The sequence below is a fragment of the Aphelocoma coerulescens genome, chromosome 3, assembly GCF_041296385.1.
Source record: "Aphelocoma coerulescens isolate FSJ_1873_10779 chromosome 3, UR_Acoe_1.0, whole genome shotgun sequence".
Classification (NCBI taxonomy): domain Eukaryota; kingdom Metazoa; phylum Chordata; class Aves; order Passeriformes; family Corvidae; genus Aphelocoma; species Aphelocoma coerulescens.
This window is the reverse complement of record NC_091016.1, coordinates 40,925,538-40,946,748: the sequence shown is the minus strand read 5'-3', so window position 1 is coordinate 40,946,748 and position 21,211 is coordinate 40,925,538. Positions and strand designations below refer to the sequence as shown.

The window sequence follows — 21,211 nt, the reverse complement described above, 5'->3', positions numbered from 1 at the left end:
TATACTTCTTTTCATCATGTTTCTGCTACTAATCCTTAAGGACAGTGAAAAGTAGGAGTATGAATGCATTAATTACTGTGGGTTTTCCAAAATTGCCATACTGGATCAGACTGCATGTTGCTTCTGCTAACAGCACATCCCAGATACTTCAGAGCAGGCTTGGGTTTACTGGGGGAGCAAGAGGAGAGGCAGATAAATGAGCTCAACACCCCTCATTAGAGCTGGCTATGGTGGAGTGCTTGTGTCTGGGGTCACTTAGTGTCCACTTAGGTGCGTGAGGACTGCCTCTGCCCTTGTTCAGGGGAGATTATTACACATTTTAGACAATTGCAAGATAATCTACTTATGGATAAAATTATTTCTGATCTTCTAGAGGTTGCCTTATTCATTAAAGACTGAAAGCTTTACTTTCACTTCCAAGTATCTAAATGCCTGTTTATGTCTGCTTACAGTTTGAATCTGGATGAGCTTTATGTGATGGTGATTGCATGTGTCTCTATGTTGTAAAAATTATTTTGTTTTCTGGGGATTAGTTTGTTCTTGGTTTTTTCTTTTTTTAAAATTCAGTCATAGGGTGCTGCCTTTCAGAATCTGCCAGTGATACAGTAACAATTCTCTATAAATAATTATTTACATTCTTTGCATATGTAGTTCTACTCTATTAGTTGCATTTCTTTGATCTTTATTATTTAAGTCTAATTTCTTGTTTTAAGGTTTTTGGATAGCTCTTTCTGCAGCAAATATTGGCCATTTGACTCACACAGCCTTCTGTATTAACATTTATTGACTTCTATTTAATCTTTTTTATACGAAGGGGCATGATCTACTAGAAATTCACAGAAATTGGAATTATATATTCAGTAACCTCCAATTTCCTTATTGCTTATGATTTTTTTTATGGGTGAATGCTGCTGTTATGTTGTCTCCATGTCTGCAATTTAATATGAAGGCGTATTAAGGTCAAGACACACTGCTTAAATTTCCTATTCCAGTTCTCTGGGGCTGCTGGGAGAAGAGCTGTGGAATAAGTTGTTTTTAAGTACACAACGTCAGTGACATTATGTTAACAAATTGTATAATCATTACCAGTTTCTGTGTTTGTATAATACCCTATAAGCATAGTTTCATGGTAAACATAGTATTGTATAAACACTGCCGTATTTTTTTGCATTGGCACGGTTCAGCTGGTAGGACTATTTAATGGACTGTAATGAAACTGTCAGGAGAAAGGCACTGAGGACTTTTGATATAAACAATCATAAAGAAACTAAACTTGAATTAGTAAGATTAAGATGGTTCTAAATTGGAGACTTTAGACAGGTGGGGCGAAAGAGAGGGAAGTGACTGAGCAAAGAGATATTTCACCACTTCTAAATGAGGCATTGGTGTACCTGTAGATAATGTCTCTTCCTGTAGATAATGTCTCTTCCTGAAGCTGTGGATGATATTAATGGCCTGGTAGAGGACATAGGAAAGGGTAAAAAGAAGTCATGATTATTTGGAGCAGGTAACTGTCAATTTTTTATTTTGCTTTTAGCAGTGGTAAGCTTGGAACTTCAGTGAGCTCAGTTGTGTGAGTCAGTGCTACAGTTTTGAGTCAGGTTCTGGGAGTCCTTGTAGCATACTGTGAAAATCAAGTCTCAGAAACACATTCCTATAGAGATGCATCAAACAGACTGAAATGATGATGTATGAAATAGTTTATGTCTCACAGATGCTTTTGGTTTCTGTCTCAGGTGTTAGAAGATAATGACTATGGTCGTGCAGTGGACTGGTGGGGATTAGGAGTTGTCATGTATGAGATGATGTGTGGGAGATTACCCTTCTACAACCAAGATCATGAAAAACTGTTTGAACTGATACTAATGGAGGACATAAAATTTCCTCGAACTCTGTCTGCAGATGCAAAATCATTACTATCAGGCCTACTGATAAAGGATCCAAATAAGCGGTAAGTGAAATTAATTGGTTGTAGAGGCATAATAAATGCTCTGATTGTGCTGGGTAATGTAAAAATAGGTCCGTGGTGCCTGGTCTTCCTGGCTGAAGGAGCTGTCAATCACAGGAAAGGGTCATACACAGTCATACAGTCACAGATTTCCATTTTTTCAGTCCAGCAATGATTTACAAAATGGACTTAACCAGCAAAAGGAAGAAAAGCTTGTGGAAGACCAACTTTTTTAATAATTCACAGCAAACACAGGGATCTCTTCAAGTTTAGAATGTGTACTGGAACAAAGGGAAAGCTCTCAATTGTTTTTCCAGTTGTAACTTAACCCTGAGCTGACTGCAGTGTCTCATGGAGACTGTAGCACTTGTTCTTGGTGATCATAGCAGGAGAGATAGCCACAGCTACATTTATTAGGGCACATAAATAAATCACATATTAGACCATTAAACTAGTAAATTGTTAAAGAATACAATGGAAGTGAAAATTTTTAAAGTGAGTAGTTTGAAAGCATCACCCAGCTGCTGTCTGTGCCCTTTTGTGGTGGGCTTTTCCCTCTGGGATTGTTGCCTAGGAGAGCCATTTTCCAGTGGCTCCAGTACTGGACCAGCAGTGTCCTGGCTCTAAGACAAATCTCTTTGTAAATCAGTGGGATTTGTCTATAGATACCATTTTTTTCCCCAATATCTTTGTCATTCTTGTCTCCTGGGATGTTTTAGGGCTGCAGACATTGTCTGCCTCTCTTTCCTAGTACTCCTTCAGCTGCTGGTTCTCGAGAAGTTTTGAGTAGTGGGCATTGCCTGCAGGTACTCAGGGCAGGACTGATTGTTGTGTTTCTCCAAGGGATTTGCCTGGATGCAGCTGGGTGCAGAAGGCAGGACAGCACAAGTGGTGAGCTTGTCTGCTCCAGCTGAGCTCAGTGTATGCAGGAAAAGCAAACTGTGACCAGCCAGCCAAATACAGGCAGAGTAGAGTAAAACTTTGTTTCTGTAGCAACTCCTAATGCTTTTTAACCTCCAAACAATCTGACCCATCAAATATATTAACCTTTAAAATTGGAAAGATGCTTCCTTGTAATTAATCTTTGCAGACAGTAGTGTTTATTACAGACTTATATTTAGAAGCTTATTTATATTTAAGTTCTTGTGCTAGCTAATGCTAAATAGGGGACGAACACAGAGATTAACACAACTCAGCTTTTTTGTGAGCAGCTAGAAGATATTGAGAGAAGTCTGGAGACTGAAGGCTAACTGCCATTTTTTACCAAGATGTAGAGAATTTTACAATGAGTAGTTGAGAAACAAGGAGGAATACAGCTTGAAAATTAGAATAACTTTGCACTCAGTTATTGCAAGACTGACGTAGTAGTCCAGAATATTTTTGAAATTTGGCAGCAGGGTAATACCAAAACAGACGTTTTTCCTTAGTTGTGGAAATTATTCCTCCTTACAATAAATGCTTTAGAGATGAATTTATCTTACTTAAATGCTTGCCTTTAGAATTTGTCTTTATATCTTTAGCAGTTCTTTTTAATGAAACACGCACTGTTTTTGTCACTCTTCTTGTTAACATTTATACGTATGCTCTGCTTATTTAGTTAAGAGTAGCTTTTTTTTCTGCTGCAGCTTCCTTCTGTTAGGGCAGCAGGATCCCCAGTCTCAGGGAGAAGTTGGATGAGAGCTAAGCAGTCCTGAAAGTTGATGTGCTGTTGAGAAGGATAGAAGTTCCCATCACTGAATGTGTGGTTCTTTCTTAACCAACAGCAGCAGCTCAAGGGAGCTTACTAAACTTGTCGAGTCAAAGTGGACTTGCTAATGCAACAAAAAATGGCCAGTTCTCTCTTCTTTTCTCATGGCAGGGTTAGTTTTTCTCCAGGTTAGGGAGCTGACTCTGCTCACAGTCATCAAGTGGGAATGATGCTACAGAGCCAAGTGAGAGAGGAGAGGTATGGGCAGGACACTGGACACTCCTCTTTTGGCAGCAGTGACCACTTCTGTGAGCTCAAACCACTTTGGGCAAGTTCACCCAAAGCAGGTGAAATCCACTTCCTAAGATGATTTACCAGACAGAGTCTGGCTTTGGCAAGCTATGGGCCACAGTGAGTAGTGTGGTTATTTACAGTGGCCTTTAAATAACCTTCTCAGCAGGCCTACAATTTATTAATTTATACTAATTGACTCAGATTGAGACTATTTTATGGTAATTGGTTAATTGTTACAGCACCCAGATGCAACAGCAGTAAGCACTGTATAAAAATGATGCACAAGTCATTACTGATTCAGTGCCTGGCACATCCTTGGCAAAGTTTTATATCAGCATTATTGGGTTAGTTTGGGTTTTTAATAGTGCCAGGACATTAGTTGGTCTTTCAAGCAAACTAAACTTAAGTATGTTTTTAAAGTTAATGAATTACTGATGAAGCTCATCATGGGCAGTAACAAACACTGTAGTTGGAATAGTCAAAAAGAACAGACCATGGCATGGATACTACCACTATCACGTCTTCCCTCGAGATCATCAGAATTCATATTAAAAGGGTGAAAATTGCATATTAATTGGGTGAGAATTGTTCCCAGACAGTCAAAAAGAAATGCTCGCTTTTCCAACCATAGCAATACTTTGATCTCCCTATAAAAGTTTAATATGTGTTGTTTTTCCCCCCACTCTCTTTAGACTTGGTGGAGGCCCAGATGATGCAAAAGAAATCATGCGTCATAGTTTCTTTGCTGGAGTAAACTGGCAAGATGTATATGATAAAAAGGTATGTCTTTATATGGCATTGAATAATCCAGCTTCTGCAAGGTGGTTTCAACTGGTAGTCATAGACTGCTGTTTTCTGGAGTTAGTAATTTTTTCTTTGCCACTTTTTTGTGTTAATACAATTGAATAATTATTCTGAACAAGGTTTACTTACCTAGTCTTTGTGTTTTCAGTAATAATTTGTCAGTTCACCAGAAATAAATTTTGCAAACCAACCTAAACCTTTTATAATGTAAATGTCCAAATTTTTCCCTTTTCATTTTTCTTCCTGGGCTTTCAAGAGAAAAGTAGATGTATGACTCAAGATAATGTGAAAAATGTAACATAGTTTATCCTGAATTGTCATTTTATTTCTGCCTTTTAGTGAAAAATTGTTTTATGAAAAAGGGAAATTAAGTGATCATAAGGAACTCATAGCAAAAATCTACTTTCTGATTGTTTGTGTATAAGTAGAAACCTTTTTCAAACTTAGTTTTAAAGAGATAGCTAAGAAAATTAAAATAGCATTACAACACTGAGCCAAAACAGCTTGTGGAGAAAGCAAGTGCTGGGAATTCAACTGGAACAGTTTTCTCCAGACCCAGTCCTGTTCCTGTAATGATCAACACTTTGGGAATGATTTTAGAAAATTATCTTACTTGGGAGTGAAACTCAATTCAACTTAAGTTGTTTTATATACAGAAACTGATTTTATCTCAGTATTTCTGTAAGAATTTACTTGTTGCTATAAACCCCTTCTATTTTGATAAAGACTTTTCTTTTTTCCCCAACTGTTTTACATTGTTAATCTGCCAGTTGAACTGCGTAATTTTAAAAGATAGTTTTTTCTCCATTTTTTTTTGCTTTGTTCAAATAAAAGGAAAATGGAAGACATACGACTGAGCAGAATATGTTTATGCTACAATGTCAATAATACAAACTGTTTTTTCAGTTGTTGTTGAACTGGAATTTTAAAAATGTGTGGTTGTTGGTGTGGTAACTTCTCTGACAAATACCGGAATTGAAATAAAAGCCTGTATATGATGATACAAAATATGGTACTCTGAAGTTACTTGGTACAAGTGTGATTTTTCCCTGGCAGTATCACAAATTTTCAAGAAACTCTACAATAAATTATCAGAGCAAGTGTATTAATCAGGTTACTTTATGAGCTCAACCACTGGTTGGTTACGTAAGGACATTGTAGAGAAGCACTTTGAGGAAAAAGTCTAAAAATAAAATTTGAGGACCTTTCTAGAGTAAAAAAAACCCCACTAAAATCCATAGGATTGCAATGTGCTAGGAGTGGGTGAGAAAAAAAAAAGGTGTTACATTATTCGTGCTCCCTTGAAAAACATTTCTTAATTATCTTACATTAGAAATAGAACTTTCAATTCTATACTGTGTTCAGCATCTTATGTAGTTACGAATATATAAATACTCCTAATTGCTTTGATTCTTTCCAAATGAACATGGCAAATGTGTTTCAGTCAAGATCTTTTTCTGAGCTATTAAAATAAAAGGAGGCATTTTGCAGATTTAAAAAAAAAATTTTTTATATAATTATGTAAAAATATATAAATGCCGACACTTTGCTTTTATGCTCATGGAAGTGGATATGGCTTATTGGAGTATTATAACTAGAGAAACTCTAGTCATTCTTTGTTTACTCTGGACACTTGCTTTGAGAAACTAAATTTGCTGGTAAAACAACAACTGAATTTCCTCACTTGAACAATTAACTTGAAGGATCATAGGAATTGCTTTTGTGCAGTATTGCCACACAGTGTATCCTTTATGGAAAAATAAGTCATGGAAATTACTTCTGACAATATGCTTTTCTGTCTAATTAAAAATTGTTTTGTTCCTATTTGTTCCTTACAAAGCCATTTGTCTGCCTGGTTAAAATATCCAGTTGTTCCTTCTGCACACACAGTCTTACACTCTGCAGACTTCAGAGCTGTGCTCTGAAATATAACCCTCAAACATAATAATAAGGTTAATGAACTTTCATCAAGTGTATTCATTAGAATGCTTTTATGAATATTTTTAAGGTATTTTGGTATTCTAAAATAACTCAGAGCATCTAATAAATTTGATTTTCAATTAGGTTTATTCTGTGCTTGCTTGTGTTGCTGTTTATTGTTGGATGTTGAGTCTTCAGCAGTAGGGTCACTTGATGAAACTGATAGTGGATATAATTATTTGCATAGTAAAAATATTTCACAGTAATTTTGCCTGAGTTTTATGCACCATGGCACTGTAATTTTCTGGCTGCATTTCAGGGGTGTGTTTCTGTTAGAAATGAAAGAACTGAAGTTCTTTCAGGGTAATGGAAACCAAAAAATCATGTGTATTCTGAGTAGTTAATGGGTGGTAGTTTTGTACATGTGCACACTGTGCTCCTGTGCCTCTGATTTTATCATTTTACTAGGTTATCACTTTACTGGTGTGATTAGAAACAGAATTATATATCTGTAAACTATTTCATATATTTCATGTGACAGATCACAGCTCTGTCAGGTCAAATGGATCCAAATGGTCAAATGGAATTATTAGGTTTCTGATACTGCTAACTCGTTAACCTAAAGTGGTACTACATAATGATAAAAAAAAATATTGTATGGCACACTGGAGCAGAGAAGGTCGTTGCCTTTAAATGAAAAATGTATAGTAGTTAGCATTTGTGATCTGATGTATTTATTTTTGGCAGAAAAACCATGAGGGCATATGAAAGAGAGCAGCCTGTGCCAGGTTCTTCCTGTGATCATCTCAGCCCTGATGAGTTTTTATCTCTCTGCCTGAGTATGAGAAATTGAATAGTTTGGCAAACTCTGAAGACTTCAAAACCCCATGTACTAAATAAAATATTTGTTTTATTTTTAGGTAGAATCAGGAAGCTTTTTGAAATTTCTCTGTTTCTTATATAAGAATTGCTTTAGCATATTTTTATTTGGGTAGCAGAAATATACTAAAGTTGTCAGATGTTCTGTCTAGGGTCTTTCACTGAACAAAAAGCACATGGGCATTACTGAAAAGATCGAAATTTGGGTATGTCTTCAGGCTTGAACCTTGAAGCACTCGGTAGCCTCATGGCAGAGGAGGTCCAGACCTTGTAGTGAGACCTGTTTTTCCTCCTGCATATAATATGGATGAAAGTTGAGAGAGACCATGTGGAAACTTGGGCTGAGATACGTGTTCTGATTGGTGGTAATACCTCTGGTTGTTCCTGAAGAAAATTAGGACGTGCCAACAAGTGAATTTGTTGGTGCTGGGAAGGGAGCAGGGACAAGTGGCAGCAATGCCTGAAGCGGAGAGGCCTGGCTTTGCTGTGGGTGGTGCTTTTGGAGGCACCTGTCACAGTATGGAGGCAGTGGCTTTCAGCAGGAAGTCTGACAGCTGCAAGAAGCTGTTCCTTACCCTTCAGCTGTGGCTACCTTGGTTTACTGAAGACACAAAGACAGCAAATGATGAAATCCCATGATCTAAGTCCTGGGTTCAGGCCTGGCAAAATCTGCAGTATAACTATGATCTTAAATGCACATTTAAGTATTTCTGTGTATCAGATTTTGAAAGGAAGGGGTAGGAGGGAAATAGGAAAATACCACAATTTGGATTTAGGTTATTACTATTTGAATCATACTATTTTTGTGCAATTATCTGCACTGCCACAAAACCTGCAGAAATTACCCTCACTGGTTGCTTTTGTGTTGTTGCCATGCAAAGTTGTAGAAAGATCAGACAACAACCACTCCGATACTTTCATTGTGTTTCCACTGATACCTTAAATTATATGGGCAGACCTAGAGGTTGATTGCCACCTTTCCCCCAGCTGCTTGAATTTACAGGAAAGAAAATATACATAAGGGTGTCTGATTCTGAAACTTACATTGCTGTAGTCCTGGGGGTTTGTGGTTTTTCTCTCTCCATGGTAACAGCATTGTATCACTTGGAAAACAGTTTATCCGTGGATAAAACTCTCTACTGAAACGTGTTTGCCTGTGGGCTTGTGTTGTATGTCCTTCCACCACTGAAATTCCAGCTCCTTTTCCTCCCCCTGCCTAGGATCACCACATGCAGTGTCCGTGGGATATTCCCAATTCCTGGCTGTGCTGTGGCTGCTTGCTGGGTAGCAAGCTGCCTGCTTTGGGGCCAGGTATGCGGATGAACCAGTCCCTACAGGAATGCTTATTAACTGGCTTGAAGCTCAACTCAAATTACCCTCTTTCCCCAGGTGCTAACTCTAGTTTGAGGGGCATGGACAGGTATTCCTCCCATCTATTCAGTATGATTCAGCCGCAGTCTGTTGGTCAATGGGATCCTTATGGTAGTGGAATGGCCTGAAGTTGTGTCAGGGGAGGTTTAGGTTGGATATTAGGGAAAGGTTCTACACCCAGAGGGTGGTTGGACCCTAGAACAGGCTCCCCAGGGAAGTGGTCACAGCACCAAGCCTGACAGAGTTCAGGAAGTGTTTGGACAACTCATGCACATGGTGTGGCTCTTGGGAGTGGTGCTATGCAGGGCCAGGAGTTGTACATGATGATGTTTGTGGGTTCCTTCCAACTCAGCGTAATCTGTGATTCTGTGAAAATCCCATTTAAATTAAAAGGAGATTGATGTTCTTAAGCATCATACTTCTCATTTGGCAGATCGAGTGCATCATGGTTACTTTGAAGTATCTTCAGCCATTTCTGTACAGCACCAAGACAAGTGATTCCTGGTAAATTCTCTTTGAGCAAGAAGGGTTACATATTTTCCCTCATACTGAAGTATTTATGTAGTTCTTCACTAAGTGTGAGAAAGTTCAAGGTGTAGAATCAAGCCTGTACATCTCAGTGTACCTAAAACAGTCAAATACTGTGCCTGCCCCTTTCCTTCCTCTAGGAGATGGGTGTCAAATTTTCTAGGACTTGAACTGTGGAAAAACCGTGGTGTTTCTCACACACTGCTCTCGATGGATGCCAAATGGAAATGCCACTCACTGGAGATAATGAAGACACTAAGATATTGCTTCTGCTGTCATTTCTAACATCAAGCCATTGAAATGGCCAGGGCAGATTCAGCTTGACAGATGGATATGAAATTGGATTTTTGTCTTGAACACAAACTCTTAAAGTCACTTAACTCACACTGAATTCAGACTTTTATTTATTTATTTGTACAGGCACATGCATATCTATGCATATGTGTGTGTGTAATGCATAAATCCAGAAAATCTGTATTTCTGCTCCACAGAGTAGATTGTCAGGAGGTGCAGTTCCCTGTCTGGTTGGAGCATTTTTCTGAATCGAAGCTGCTAAAGGAAGAAAATTATCCCACACTAAAATTTGGCAACCAGGACCAAGCAGTGCGATTCTCTTGCAGACTGACAAGGCCTGTACTTAACAAAAGCTTATCTTACTCCTTTTGGACACAGGTTACTGGATGTGCCTTCTGGTGCTCACATCACTCTTAGACTTCTGACTTTTCAGGCCAGAAGCGAGGAGCACCTGGATACTATTTCCTTGTGCACCAAATGTGAAATGTCGCTGGCTGTAGAGTGGCATCTTCATGTTGTAATCAGCAGAGTGGTTCTTAATGTTGGGTGTATTAATCTTTATCATTAAACCTCAGCTTCAGTCTTCCTTGTGATGTATGAAGAAGCTTCTGGAGTGTCAATCTAAGCGTTTATCTCTGCAGCATTTGCACCTTATTTGTCTTTCTAATGGTTTCATAACAGCTGAAATTTGTGGACATTTTGCTTTCTGGTTTTAAATGAAGTCTGACAACTAATGGACAAAGGAGACACCCCTCCAGAAAAATGATTGCCAAGAATTTACTCAGGGAAGGGGAGGTGGTACTTTGGTGTCAGCTCAAGAGTCTGGAGTGGGATGTCCAAAAGACTTTAGTCCCAGTGGGTTTGGTGTAGGTGAGGTAGAAGAGATGGAAAGGAGCAATCCCCAGTTCTGTCTGTCCACACAGCTGTGTGGGAGGCGGAGGTGAAGCTGTGAGGGAAGGAGGCAAAGTGTATGGAAAGATTCAAGAAACCTTCCTGAGTCTCTGTTCAGCTGTATCTATGCTTCTCAATCTCAGCTACCGATTCCACTTTTCCAAAAGTTTTAGGGGATCGTGGCTGTAAACAAGGGCACAGCCTGGGTAAAAACCAGTGTACGCTGTTGTGGAGAGCCACGTGGCTGGAGAGTTTGTTTTTGCAGTCAGTGAAGTTTCTAAGTGTCTTTAATGTCCAAATATGAAAGATACTGCTGTAAGATAGATGAATCCTAAAACCATTGACATAAATTTGCATCAGGTCCCTCCCTTTTAGTTACAGCGTGGAGTTTCATGTCTTCTACTTGTTTCACTTCCCCAGACAGCTGAACTTCTGTCATCACTGAAATTTCCATCAGCGGACTTATTGGATATTATTGATAAACAGTTTTGTAATAAGCCTTGCTGCTGAGCATTGAGTCGGAGCACCAACTTAATGAGTTTTAACGGTGCTTTTCATACCTGATTAAAATTATTATTGTAATTATTTGTTCCTTAAGAGTCATTTAGCACTGTGCTTCCCTTCCTAAAATAATGTTTTCAAAGTATTTTCCATAACCATTACTATTTCAGGTAGATGGAGAGAACAAGGGGAGGATTAAAAGTCGTAGTGAGGCTTGTTCATCTCAGTGGATTAAAAAAAAAGACGTAACAAATCCCTGGATAAACCAGTAGTTAGCCTGTAAGTTTTTGAGAAAGAAACTTGTCATCTGATGCATTTTCCTTTTCCTCTCCAGCAGCACATCCATACACTGCTACATACAATGACCTTACCTTGCCATACCTTTTGTGTTTCATTAATGACTTGAACCTGGCTCACAGTTGTTACAGACTGTGAAGTGAGAGTTTGCTCCTTCTCTTTGCAAAGTAGTTGTAGCATGAAAGGTCTCTGGTGTACTTCACAGCAGGAGTAGTTTGTTCTACTGCAGTTGTGTGTATGCTGCACCATTGAAAAGACATTGCTTCTTGTCCTTGGCTTGAGAGAGAAGAAAATTTTTCCTGAGCTTGTATTTTCATTATTTTCAAATGAAAAGTTTTATTTTTTTGTGAAATGGCATTTTCTGTTTCTGTCCATTAAAATGTATTCCAATCAAGGAAGTAGTAGAAGTAGTAAAATTATTATAAACCTGTTATCTTACAAATTTTTTTCATACTGAATTTATTGCTAAGATCTGTGAAAATGTATTTTTAAAAGGATATGATGTACAGTTAGGCTTGACTAGAATACATTACTTTGCTTCCTGTAATCTTATGTAGGCTTGTTTGTTTTGTTTTGGTTCTGGTTTGGTTCTGGTTTGGTTTTGGGGTTTTTTGTTGGTTTTTTATTTTTTGGTTTTTGGTTTGGTTTGGGTGTTTTTTGTTGTGTGTTTTGGTTGGTGTTTTAAGTTTGGGGTTTTTTTTGACTGTTCTTTTTTCAGATAGAAAAATTACAATAAAATTACAATGTGGGATGTTGCACTGGAATGACTCAAATAACTCTTTTTAGGAATTGTGTGGCTGCATTGCTGGAGAGATGTACAACTTTGGAAATCTGCTTTAACAGTGGAGAATTGTTTGGGATAGCCTGGGCACATATAAAAATAATTTTCAAAAAGTGAAGGAATCTGTGAAATAAAATGGAATACTTTGTTTTTAAACATTGGATGTAACTTGATTTATACCTGGAAGATTCTTCTGATGTTGTGTTTATATATGTTAGCTCCTTCAGCATTTATTCTACAATGCCCCGAACTTTTACTTCAAAATACCTCTCTGCTGTTGTATGTTTTCCATTCAGGACAATGTAAGGGAAAGCTGAACTTAGTTTTGTAAAAATATTAATCAGATTTATTGTACTCTGTTAAGTATATGAAGTGATAGATTTGGTTTTACTTAATAATTGCTTGCACTTACTGAAGATCTGTATCAGATAAAATCAGTCTTACTACATACAGATCACGTACATCTATGCATCTAGTGCATAGAACTTGGGGAAAGGGGGGAGTTAGCAGCAGTTCCTCCTTCTTTGCTGTGGAGTGAATGAACAAGTTAATTTTTTGCTGTTAGTGTTCTGGAGTCGAGGAGAGAGAGAACATGAAACTAGTGAAAACCACACACAAGTTGGTAATATCAGTGAGCCAGGATATAAGCTGCTGTACTGAAAGGAAAATCAATTGCACTTACTCTCAGGGTGTGTTTTACATTGCACATGAGGAGGTAGCACCAAAGGCCCAAACAAGGACATTGTCACACCACACACACACACACACACACAATTTGCAATATCATACATACTAAACTGCGTATTGTTTTTGGACTGGCAGCATGCAGTGTGGTATTCCATACTCGGTATGCCTTCCAGTAAAAATTTACTAACAGTTCTTCTGGTGGAGAAGGTGGATAGCAAGGCTAGTTCAAAAGAGGAGCAAAGGAGTCCTGCCTGCAGGCTGTGAGTGGCTCCTAGTGATTTGCTGTTGGGAAATCCCACACTGTGCTGTTGAAAGCGGTAGGCAGGTTTAGATGTAGCAACTCCCTTAAGCCTCAACTGGCCTTTTTTCAAATGTAAAATTTATTTTCACATCATGTAATTTCTTCTAAAGGTACATTCAGATGAAGGCCTTACCACTGGAAACAAAAACCCCAAACCATGCTTATTATGCTTTCTGTGTAGTCTTTTTCTTCTTAGCTGTTTATACCACCCAGTTGTGGTGAAGTATCTAGAGATGCCTTTGCCTGGCAGCTCTGCGGGTAATTAAATTGGCCTGAAGAGTTTCTAGGTAATTATCTTTATGCAGCTCAATTTATCTGCAAGTCATGTGAGAGTGATACTTGAAATTTAGCTGCATTGTGGTATTAACTGGATTCTGAATGGGTATTTTTGGGATTGACTCTAATGGGTTCTATCTCTTAGTGGAAGTTAGTGACCCAGCTGCCTCTCCACAGACCTCCTTGTTTGATCTGGGGTGAAGGGAAAAGAACTTACTTGTTTTCCTGATAGTAATTTGGCAGCTTTGAGGTGTAGTAATTTTGTTTTGTTTCTTGGTGCCTTTCAGCTTGTACCTCCTTTTAAACCTCAAGTGACATCTGAGACAGACACCAGGTATTTTGATGAAGAATTTACAGCTCAGACTATTACAATAACACCGCCTGAAAAATGTAAGTCGGAAATGATGCAGGAGCATGACGTAACAATAATGTTTGTAATAAAGCTGTGTGTAAGGTTTTTTCTGTTTGAATAGGAAAGCTGTTCTCACTGTTACTAATAAAAGTCTTCATATGAAAGTGTGTAAGAGTAACTCTCAAGGACAGCTTTATTTTTAAGATGCAATAATTACAAAGCTTAGAATATTAGATCACTCTGGGTTGGGTTTTGGGGGCATTTTTGGTGTGGGCTTTTTGGTGTTGATTTTGTTTGGGATTTTTTCTTTGTTTGTTGGTTTGGGGTTTTTTTTGTTTGTTGTTAAATACAAGAAGACACCAGCTTCAAGTGTTTACTGGTTGGCAGTCAGGGTCCCAGTTCAGCAAAGTACTTGGAACATGGACCCTTCTTTAGGCATGTGGACAGTGCTGGTGGCTTCAGTGGGCTGTGTAGCTTCAGTAACATAGGCATGTTTTGAAATACCTTGAAGACAATACTTTGAAAAAACACCTTAATTACTTGAAAATTAAATTTCCTATCAAGTCCTTTGCTTCAGCAGAGCTCTTAAAGAAGGTGCTAATATGGATGTAACCATGGCACTGGACCTTGCACAATTTCTTTATTAGAGTGAATGTGAATTCACTGTAGTTTGTGTTTTTGTCATCTTCTGTTTCACACAAGAATCATGATCTGATCAGCCAAGCCAGGGCTTTACAGTTACTTACCAAGCCAGAGCAGTTACAATCTTGCTCCTGAGTTTGTGAATGAATTTTCTTTCTAAATGGGGATATTTGGGGTTTTGTTTGTTTCTTTATATTGGAGGCTGAGAAAGGAGGATCACAAAAGTAGACAATAAAGGCTGTAGTTATGGTTGCTTAGCCTTTCATAAACCAAGCTCAGTTTTTGATGTTTTGGGACTCGCAGGTTAGCTGCAGTTTTCTGTTCATAAATAGATCTAGAGTATTTTCTGGATTTTGCATTTTTAGTGTTTGAACACAGTCATAGAAGCATAGAGTGGTTTGGATTGGAAGGGACCTTAAAGTCCATCTGGTTCCAATCCCCCTGCCTTGGGCAGGGGCACCTTCCACCAGACTGGGTTGCTTGAAATCCATAATTTAAGTGATTTTAAGTCTTTCTGCTGTGAAAAAAGAACCCTTTCTTCTCCCGTCTATCGTGATAACAATTTGTTCATCTTTGTAACTTCAACAAATTGCACTAAAATTTGGATTAACTTGGGGTCTGTTGATTCGATATCAGATCTGCATTAACTCTAGTTTTTATGTGTAGAATATATGAAGATACAAAAGACACAGCATTCTGAAAGGTTGCATATAAATACAGTGTTAGAATAACAGTCTCAGCAGGAGTCTTTAAGAATAAGCTCTGTTAAAAAGCCATGTGAGAATGTACATTCAAATTCTTGGAGTTAGGTAACATCTGGTGCCTGCTTTCCATTGGCACTGGAGGAATTATGTAAATAAAAATATTTATGAATTTGGCTTATTCCATATTTCTTCTAATCCCACTAAATACTGTAAAAATAAGTAGTTTACTAAAAATAATAGCATTGAAACACATAGAACCTGTATGAATTGTTCATTTTGTAGCTGTTTTTCCTTTTAACTCACTTCAAAATGGAGGAATATTTAAACATATCTACAGTAAGACTGTAATTTCCTGAGCTCAGCTCAAGAAATGATGGAAACTGGCTGCCTCAATTGGCGCTCGGCTTCTGTGCTGCCAGAGGCTGGGTATGCTGGCATGTTTGGATTAGCCTAGAAGGAGTAGTAGTGATTGAAGTTCTCAGGTGATAGAATAAAATGAACCAACCAATCAACCCAGCCTAAAATAAAAGAGTGACTTTTGGGCATGATGTCCTTTCAGTGAGTATCACTCTGCTGTGTGAACATAAGCTTATGTGCTTAACTAAAGTCTTACTTCAACTTGAGCCTCTAACCTCAGCATTGAACCCTGAAAGATGTATTGCATATCAGGTGAATAATAAAATTTTATTGCAGATATAGTGATATTTTGAACTTTTTCCTTAACACAGATGACGAGGATGGCATGGACTGCATGGACAATGAGAGGCGGCCACATTTCCCCCAGTTTTCCTACTCTGCAAGTGGACGAGAATAACTCTTTTGTTCTGCTGCTTCACTGTCATCTTAGGTTTATCACTGAAAATGATTCCTGAACATCACCACCAGTACTAGATACTACTATGATAGCAGGGGCACTTTCAGAGACCATTCCAAATTGAACAAGTTTCTTTCCCAAACCTACCTAAAATCCGTTCTGGTTTTGCATGACATATGAGAATCTCTCTACTCTGCTCTCCTGCTGTTGCTGCTGCCCACAGTCTCAGTATAATAGCAACATCAAGAAGTTACTAACAGTTCTTTGAAGGTAGATGACTTGACTTCAGCATTGTACACTTTGTAAACAAGTAGTCATCTATTTTTCCTCACAGTGGAGGCTAAACAAAAGCCATGTTGGTCCAGCTTATCTTCTTCCAGAAGATGAATCAAAATTGTAATTAGTCTAAACAGACTAGGCGATAACATTTTCTTGCATCTGTTTGTGCTGGTTAGAATGAGGAAATGTAGAGGTGGTGATGTACATACACAAGGTCTCTGTTAGGCATATCATTACTTGAAGCAGGTCTGTGTCATTAACATCTGGCTGGAATTTGTTTGGGAAATGTTTGAGAGAAGGACTTAACTGTTGATATATATAAATATATATATATATTATTTTTTAATTACTGTTGGATACTACAGAAGAAGCAGAAGGGCTGGGCTCACCCAGCCTGCCACTTAGAACTTCCAGGTTCATGTGCAATCATGGAGAATCGAACATTATACATGCAAGAAATGAAGGCATAAAAGCAGCAGTTGAAGTTGTTCAAGGGGTCTTATAATTTGCACCAGATAACATCTTTCTCATGCTTTTCTCTTTCATGATATGCATCACCTCTGATGGCTGAAGAATGTAGACAGGCATAATGGTATTGCTTTTCACCAAAATGTGTGCACCAAGGTAAACAGGTGTTTGCCTTACTTGTTTTTATTTTGAGTTTGTGAATTAGCTTCCTCTCCAGGTGTTTAACTCTGAATATTCCTTTTCTTCTTCTTTATTTTCCACTTTTTTTTTTTTTTGTTATACTGCGGTAGTATTTATTTTTAGAGATAAGGTTTGTATGTGTCATGTTTGCAAATGCTGCTACATCTTAGAACAGGCTTATAGCAGTTAATTTTGTAATATATGGAAGGACTGTACAAGCTGAAGGGAATAATGCACTTTTCTCCCATGTGGAAATTTTAACAAGGCTCTGAAATTGTACATACTGCTTAGAACCAGATTTTTGTGAATGAAATACTGTCTTTTAACCATTTGGCAGTGGAGGTGGGGAATTCCAACCTCATGTGCCAAAGGGTTAAAAGTGAACAGACAAAAAAGCTGTATCTTGTGTTGCATTTAGGATAAACATAATGTAAGAGCCTGACAGCACAAGAGAAAATGTCTGTTCTATATGAAGGAATTGCATTTGAACAATGAGACCACAGTGATTACAAGAAAAGCACTTTATTTTAACAAATTAGTAAATTTCTGAGATCAGCCGTTCTCAACGAAGATTTGCCCTCAACCAAAAGAGTCCCAAAACCCAGCAAGTTCCGTGTAACCATGGTACCTGATTGACTGAATTTCAAACATCACAACAAATGCTCCACTGATAGGGAAATGTCTTTCCATTTTCAAAGATCTATATCTAACAGAACATGTGCATAAACTTTAGCTTTGATCTTCAGCAATGATAATCTTAATAATAAACCCTTTGGTGCTAGGAGTTGGGGCGCGACGCGGCGCAGCGACAGAGAGCGCGCATCCTTGCAGGCGACATCGGGAAGCCCCGGCTCCGTAGGATTATCATTGGAAGTATCTCTGCATTCAGCTCTTGTTAGCTCCCACAAAGACTGTGATAATTGCAGAGTATTCCTGGTTGCATTGTGTGAGTGAGTAGATGAGTCTGAGAGGAGAGATGTTCCTACACAGATGCCTTAGCCTCTTGATGTGGAAAGTTGAGTGCCCAAGCATGAAGCCCACTGCTGGCAGTGCATGTGCTGGGATGGTCAAGGGGTAGATGGGCATTTTAGCAAGGCAGCTAAAGACGCAGAGTAATTTAGACAATTTTTCATGTTTAGTGTTTTATCTTTAGTAATGGATGGATAATCAGATAGAAATATATCATGATGTATATTCTAACTGCATAGGATTTCATTGTCACCCTGTAACACTAAAGACATGTAGATGTTGTCCCAGTGCAGAGAGAAAAGAGAGCAGCAAATGCGTTGCAGGTCAGTCCTGGGCTGGTGGTGTAGAGGTGTCTACACTGACACAGTGCGCGAGTGACTGAAATAACCAAGTACTTAACAGACGGGCATTAATTACTTCTCTGCAAAGGTCTTGTACTTAGAGACTGAAACTATGATGATTCAAAATCTGTGTTACATGCCTGTTTTCTCCCCTGTGTTTTCAGCTTGTAACAGCAATAAGTTTCTCGGCACAGGGCAGCTCCAGCCAGTGACCGACTGGCCGTGACTGGCCAGCGGCTCCTCGTGGCAGTGACACCCTGTGCTTTGCTGTCCGTCGCGTAGCCAGGTAGTGCGCGGCTTGCAGGAAGGGTCTGTCAGTGAACTGCTGGAAAACCTTTTAAGACATCGCTTGCATTGCATTGTCTGCCTTCTGAAACATCAGCGATCGAGTTTATGATGCAGAGAGTCTGCAGCCACCTCGTGCTGCCCAGGCTTGGGGGATTCCCTCTTACCAGTGTTAGAAACAGATGACAGAGAAATGGACAAGCAGTGCTGAGAGAAACTTTTGAAGCTCTTCTTTTGCTGTCTGCAGTTGTGGTTGGATTTGGACAGGAGGTGGTGGCTGGTTGTCTTGGTGAGCCTTTTGAGCACAGTACATTTCAGAGCTTGACTCCAGCTTGTACTGACTTCCATGACATACAGTATGCCCTCTTGTACTGCAGCCATCTTGGAGGAACTAGGTCATTTCTTGTTTGGATTTTGGCAGTTTTGCACACAGCTTCGCTTTCCACACTAACCCATCTTCCAGTACATTCCTGTTGCTTAAAGAACATTTATTCCAGTATTGTTTTATCTTTTTTTTCCATCTTTACTTGTGGCTTCTTAAAGCTGACTGTTCTTGCAGGGGCCATGTGCTTCTCCTAGAGTACAAAAGTAAGGTCTTTCCTTACTAACTGCAGGGTCTATATATTACACCTCAATGTACACACTTTGCTGCTACTGTTTGTACTGTCTACAGTAGAATTTCCTTATCTTGCTCCTGGTAGTGCATTACAGGCAAGCATGAAATGTAAAGTATTTATTTAAATAAAAACCTCTAAATTGGTAATTGAATTACCTCCCTGTAGCTTTAGAGTTTGTGACATTTCTTGACCTTGCTAGTTCTTTCATTAGATCCATGCAAGATCTAGTCATATGGTTAAGGATATTAAGCAGACACGACTATGAACCCAAGAAACCGTATTACTGTTGGTCATACTTAAACTGTTTATTTCCTTAAGTATATGACCCACAAGGATGTGAAATAACTACAAGAAACTGTTTTTGTACACTGTACATCCTTAGTATTTTTACACGTATATGATAGGGATGCACATTATTTTCCTTCGTACAGACAGCTTAAATAAAGCACTATGTCAATCTGCTACTTCTGTGTTTTTTAATGCTAATTTGTTCTGGAGGTTTGTAAATATATATATATATATGTTCAAGCTTGCCACAGAGGACGTATTTTTTTATATCTGCACATTACTATTAAATATCTTAGAGGATAAAATTCTTAAGTTGTTCTGTGTCAGAGAAAGAAAAATGGAAATGAGAAGGCTATATTGCAGATTACAGAAGATTTCTCAAGTTTTGGTTTAAATACTTACTTCATATTTTAAAGTAATTTTATATAGGTTAGATGTTTCAATCCTGAAATGCACAAAGAATTTACTTAATTTCTTCTTACAAGAAAATGTACATCATTATTTTTTTATCACTGTATATATAATGATCTGTGCATGTTTAGTTACAAGTTTTATTTGCTGTGAAGTCCTAGTGATAACTGTAACTCGCTGTGACGTATTTCAGATACTGGGTGAACAGTTTCAGCTTGTAAATGATTCAGTTACAGTATTGTAAAAAAAAAAGTTTTTATGACTAAGCAAAATGTATCTGTGCTTTGGACCGAGGCTGTTTCCATACAGGTGGCTCCTGTTAACTCTATGAGGTGTATGTCACTTATAAAAGTAAATTTGGGTTATACATTTGAAGGCACACTCCTATCAGAACATTCACCATTTAAGTGATTTTCAGCTGATGAAATTCTTGGCCTCATATCCCATAGCTAGGTGATGTTTGGGCAAGGAGAGGGGAAAAAAGGGAAGGTGGGGTTAGCAGGGCACTGCAGAATGGGACTCTTTGAAGCCCACAGGCTGATCCAGGGCCGTTTCAACCAGCCGATCTGGAGGGCTGAGTGTCCTTAAAGCAGTGGGGTCATCCGGGTTTTCTGACAGGTTTTCTGTTCTCTGATGTGAATGCTTCTCAGGAATAGAGGTGCTTCATCCAGGTCTCAGGTTTTTCCTTTTCCTTTTTCCTCCTTTTTTTTCCTCCCCCACCTTGTAATAGGAAAGAGCATCAGGGAGACAGCCATCCATTAGTTCAGTGATACCAGGATGTCACTGACCAGGACAAAGCTGCAGCAGTGACAGGACTATCTAGTCAGGCTGAATCCCGTGTTGCGGAATCACGCTCTGTGTGCTGACCTGGATTTGATCGTCCAGTCTGATACTTGTAAACTTTGTAAAACCAAGCATTTAGTGCTTAAGTAGAAGCAAGGGAAGGGGGGGAGGGATATGAGACAAGTAGAACTGGTGCTGTAATGACTCATTAATTGCTATAGAGTATCTGCTGCAGGGGAAGTTATTCCTTGTAGACTCCCAGCAACACAGTAGTTGCACCTATGCCTGGGACGAGTATAAAAACCTACTTCCAGCTATATATACTGGCAGCCCAGGACCCTTGTTGAAATCAGAGCTGTACATGCACGTGGCTGGCTGGCAGTGGAGCCCTGCATGTGGCCACCAGAAGCCAACTGGTAGGTGAGGCAGGTCCAGAAAGGTTGAGGGTCCCGCTGTGCTCCAGGGTCTCAGTGAAGCCTAAGTGTCAGGAATAGGTGCCTGAGTTCCTTTGCACGTGTAATCTATAGGCACTGTCTCTTATTTAAACACAGATTTATGCTGTGAAATAATAAAAAATAAATTCTAAAGTTTGCATTTTCCTATGTTTATAAATGTATAT

The 21,211-nt window shown here is 38.8% G+C and overlaps 1 protein-coding gene across 3 annotated transcripts in view; it reads left to right on the top strand.

Moving 5' to 3' along the window:
- AKT3 (AKT serine/threonine kinase 3) overlaps positions 1-19,572 on the top strand; it is a 149,872-nt gene extending 130,300 nt beyond the window's left edge. For all 3 annotated transcript variants that reach the window (XM_069009909.1, XM_069009912.1, XM_069009910.1), the window contains exons 11-14: positions 1,737-1,951; positions 4,622-4,709; positions 13,747-13,849; positions 15,886-19,572. In XM_069009909.1, the coding sequence (XP_068866010.1) occupies positions 1,737-1,951; positions 4,622-4,709; positions 13,747-13,849; positions 15,886-15,971 (492 nt within the window). In that variant the 3' untranslated portion in view covers positions 15,972-19,572. The remainder of the gene's footprint in view (positions 1-1,736; positions 1,952-4,621; positions 4,710-13,746; positions 13,850-15,885) is intronic.
- The last annotated feature ends 1,639 nt before the right edge of the window (positions 19,573-21,211 follow it).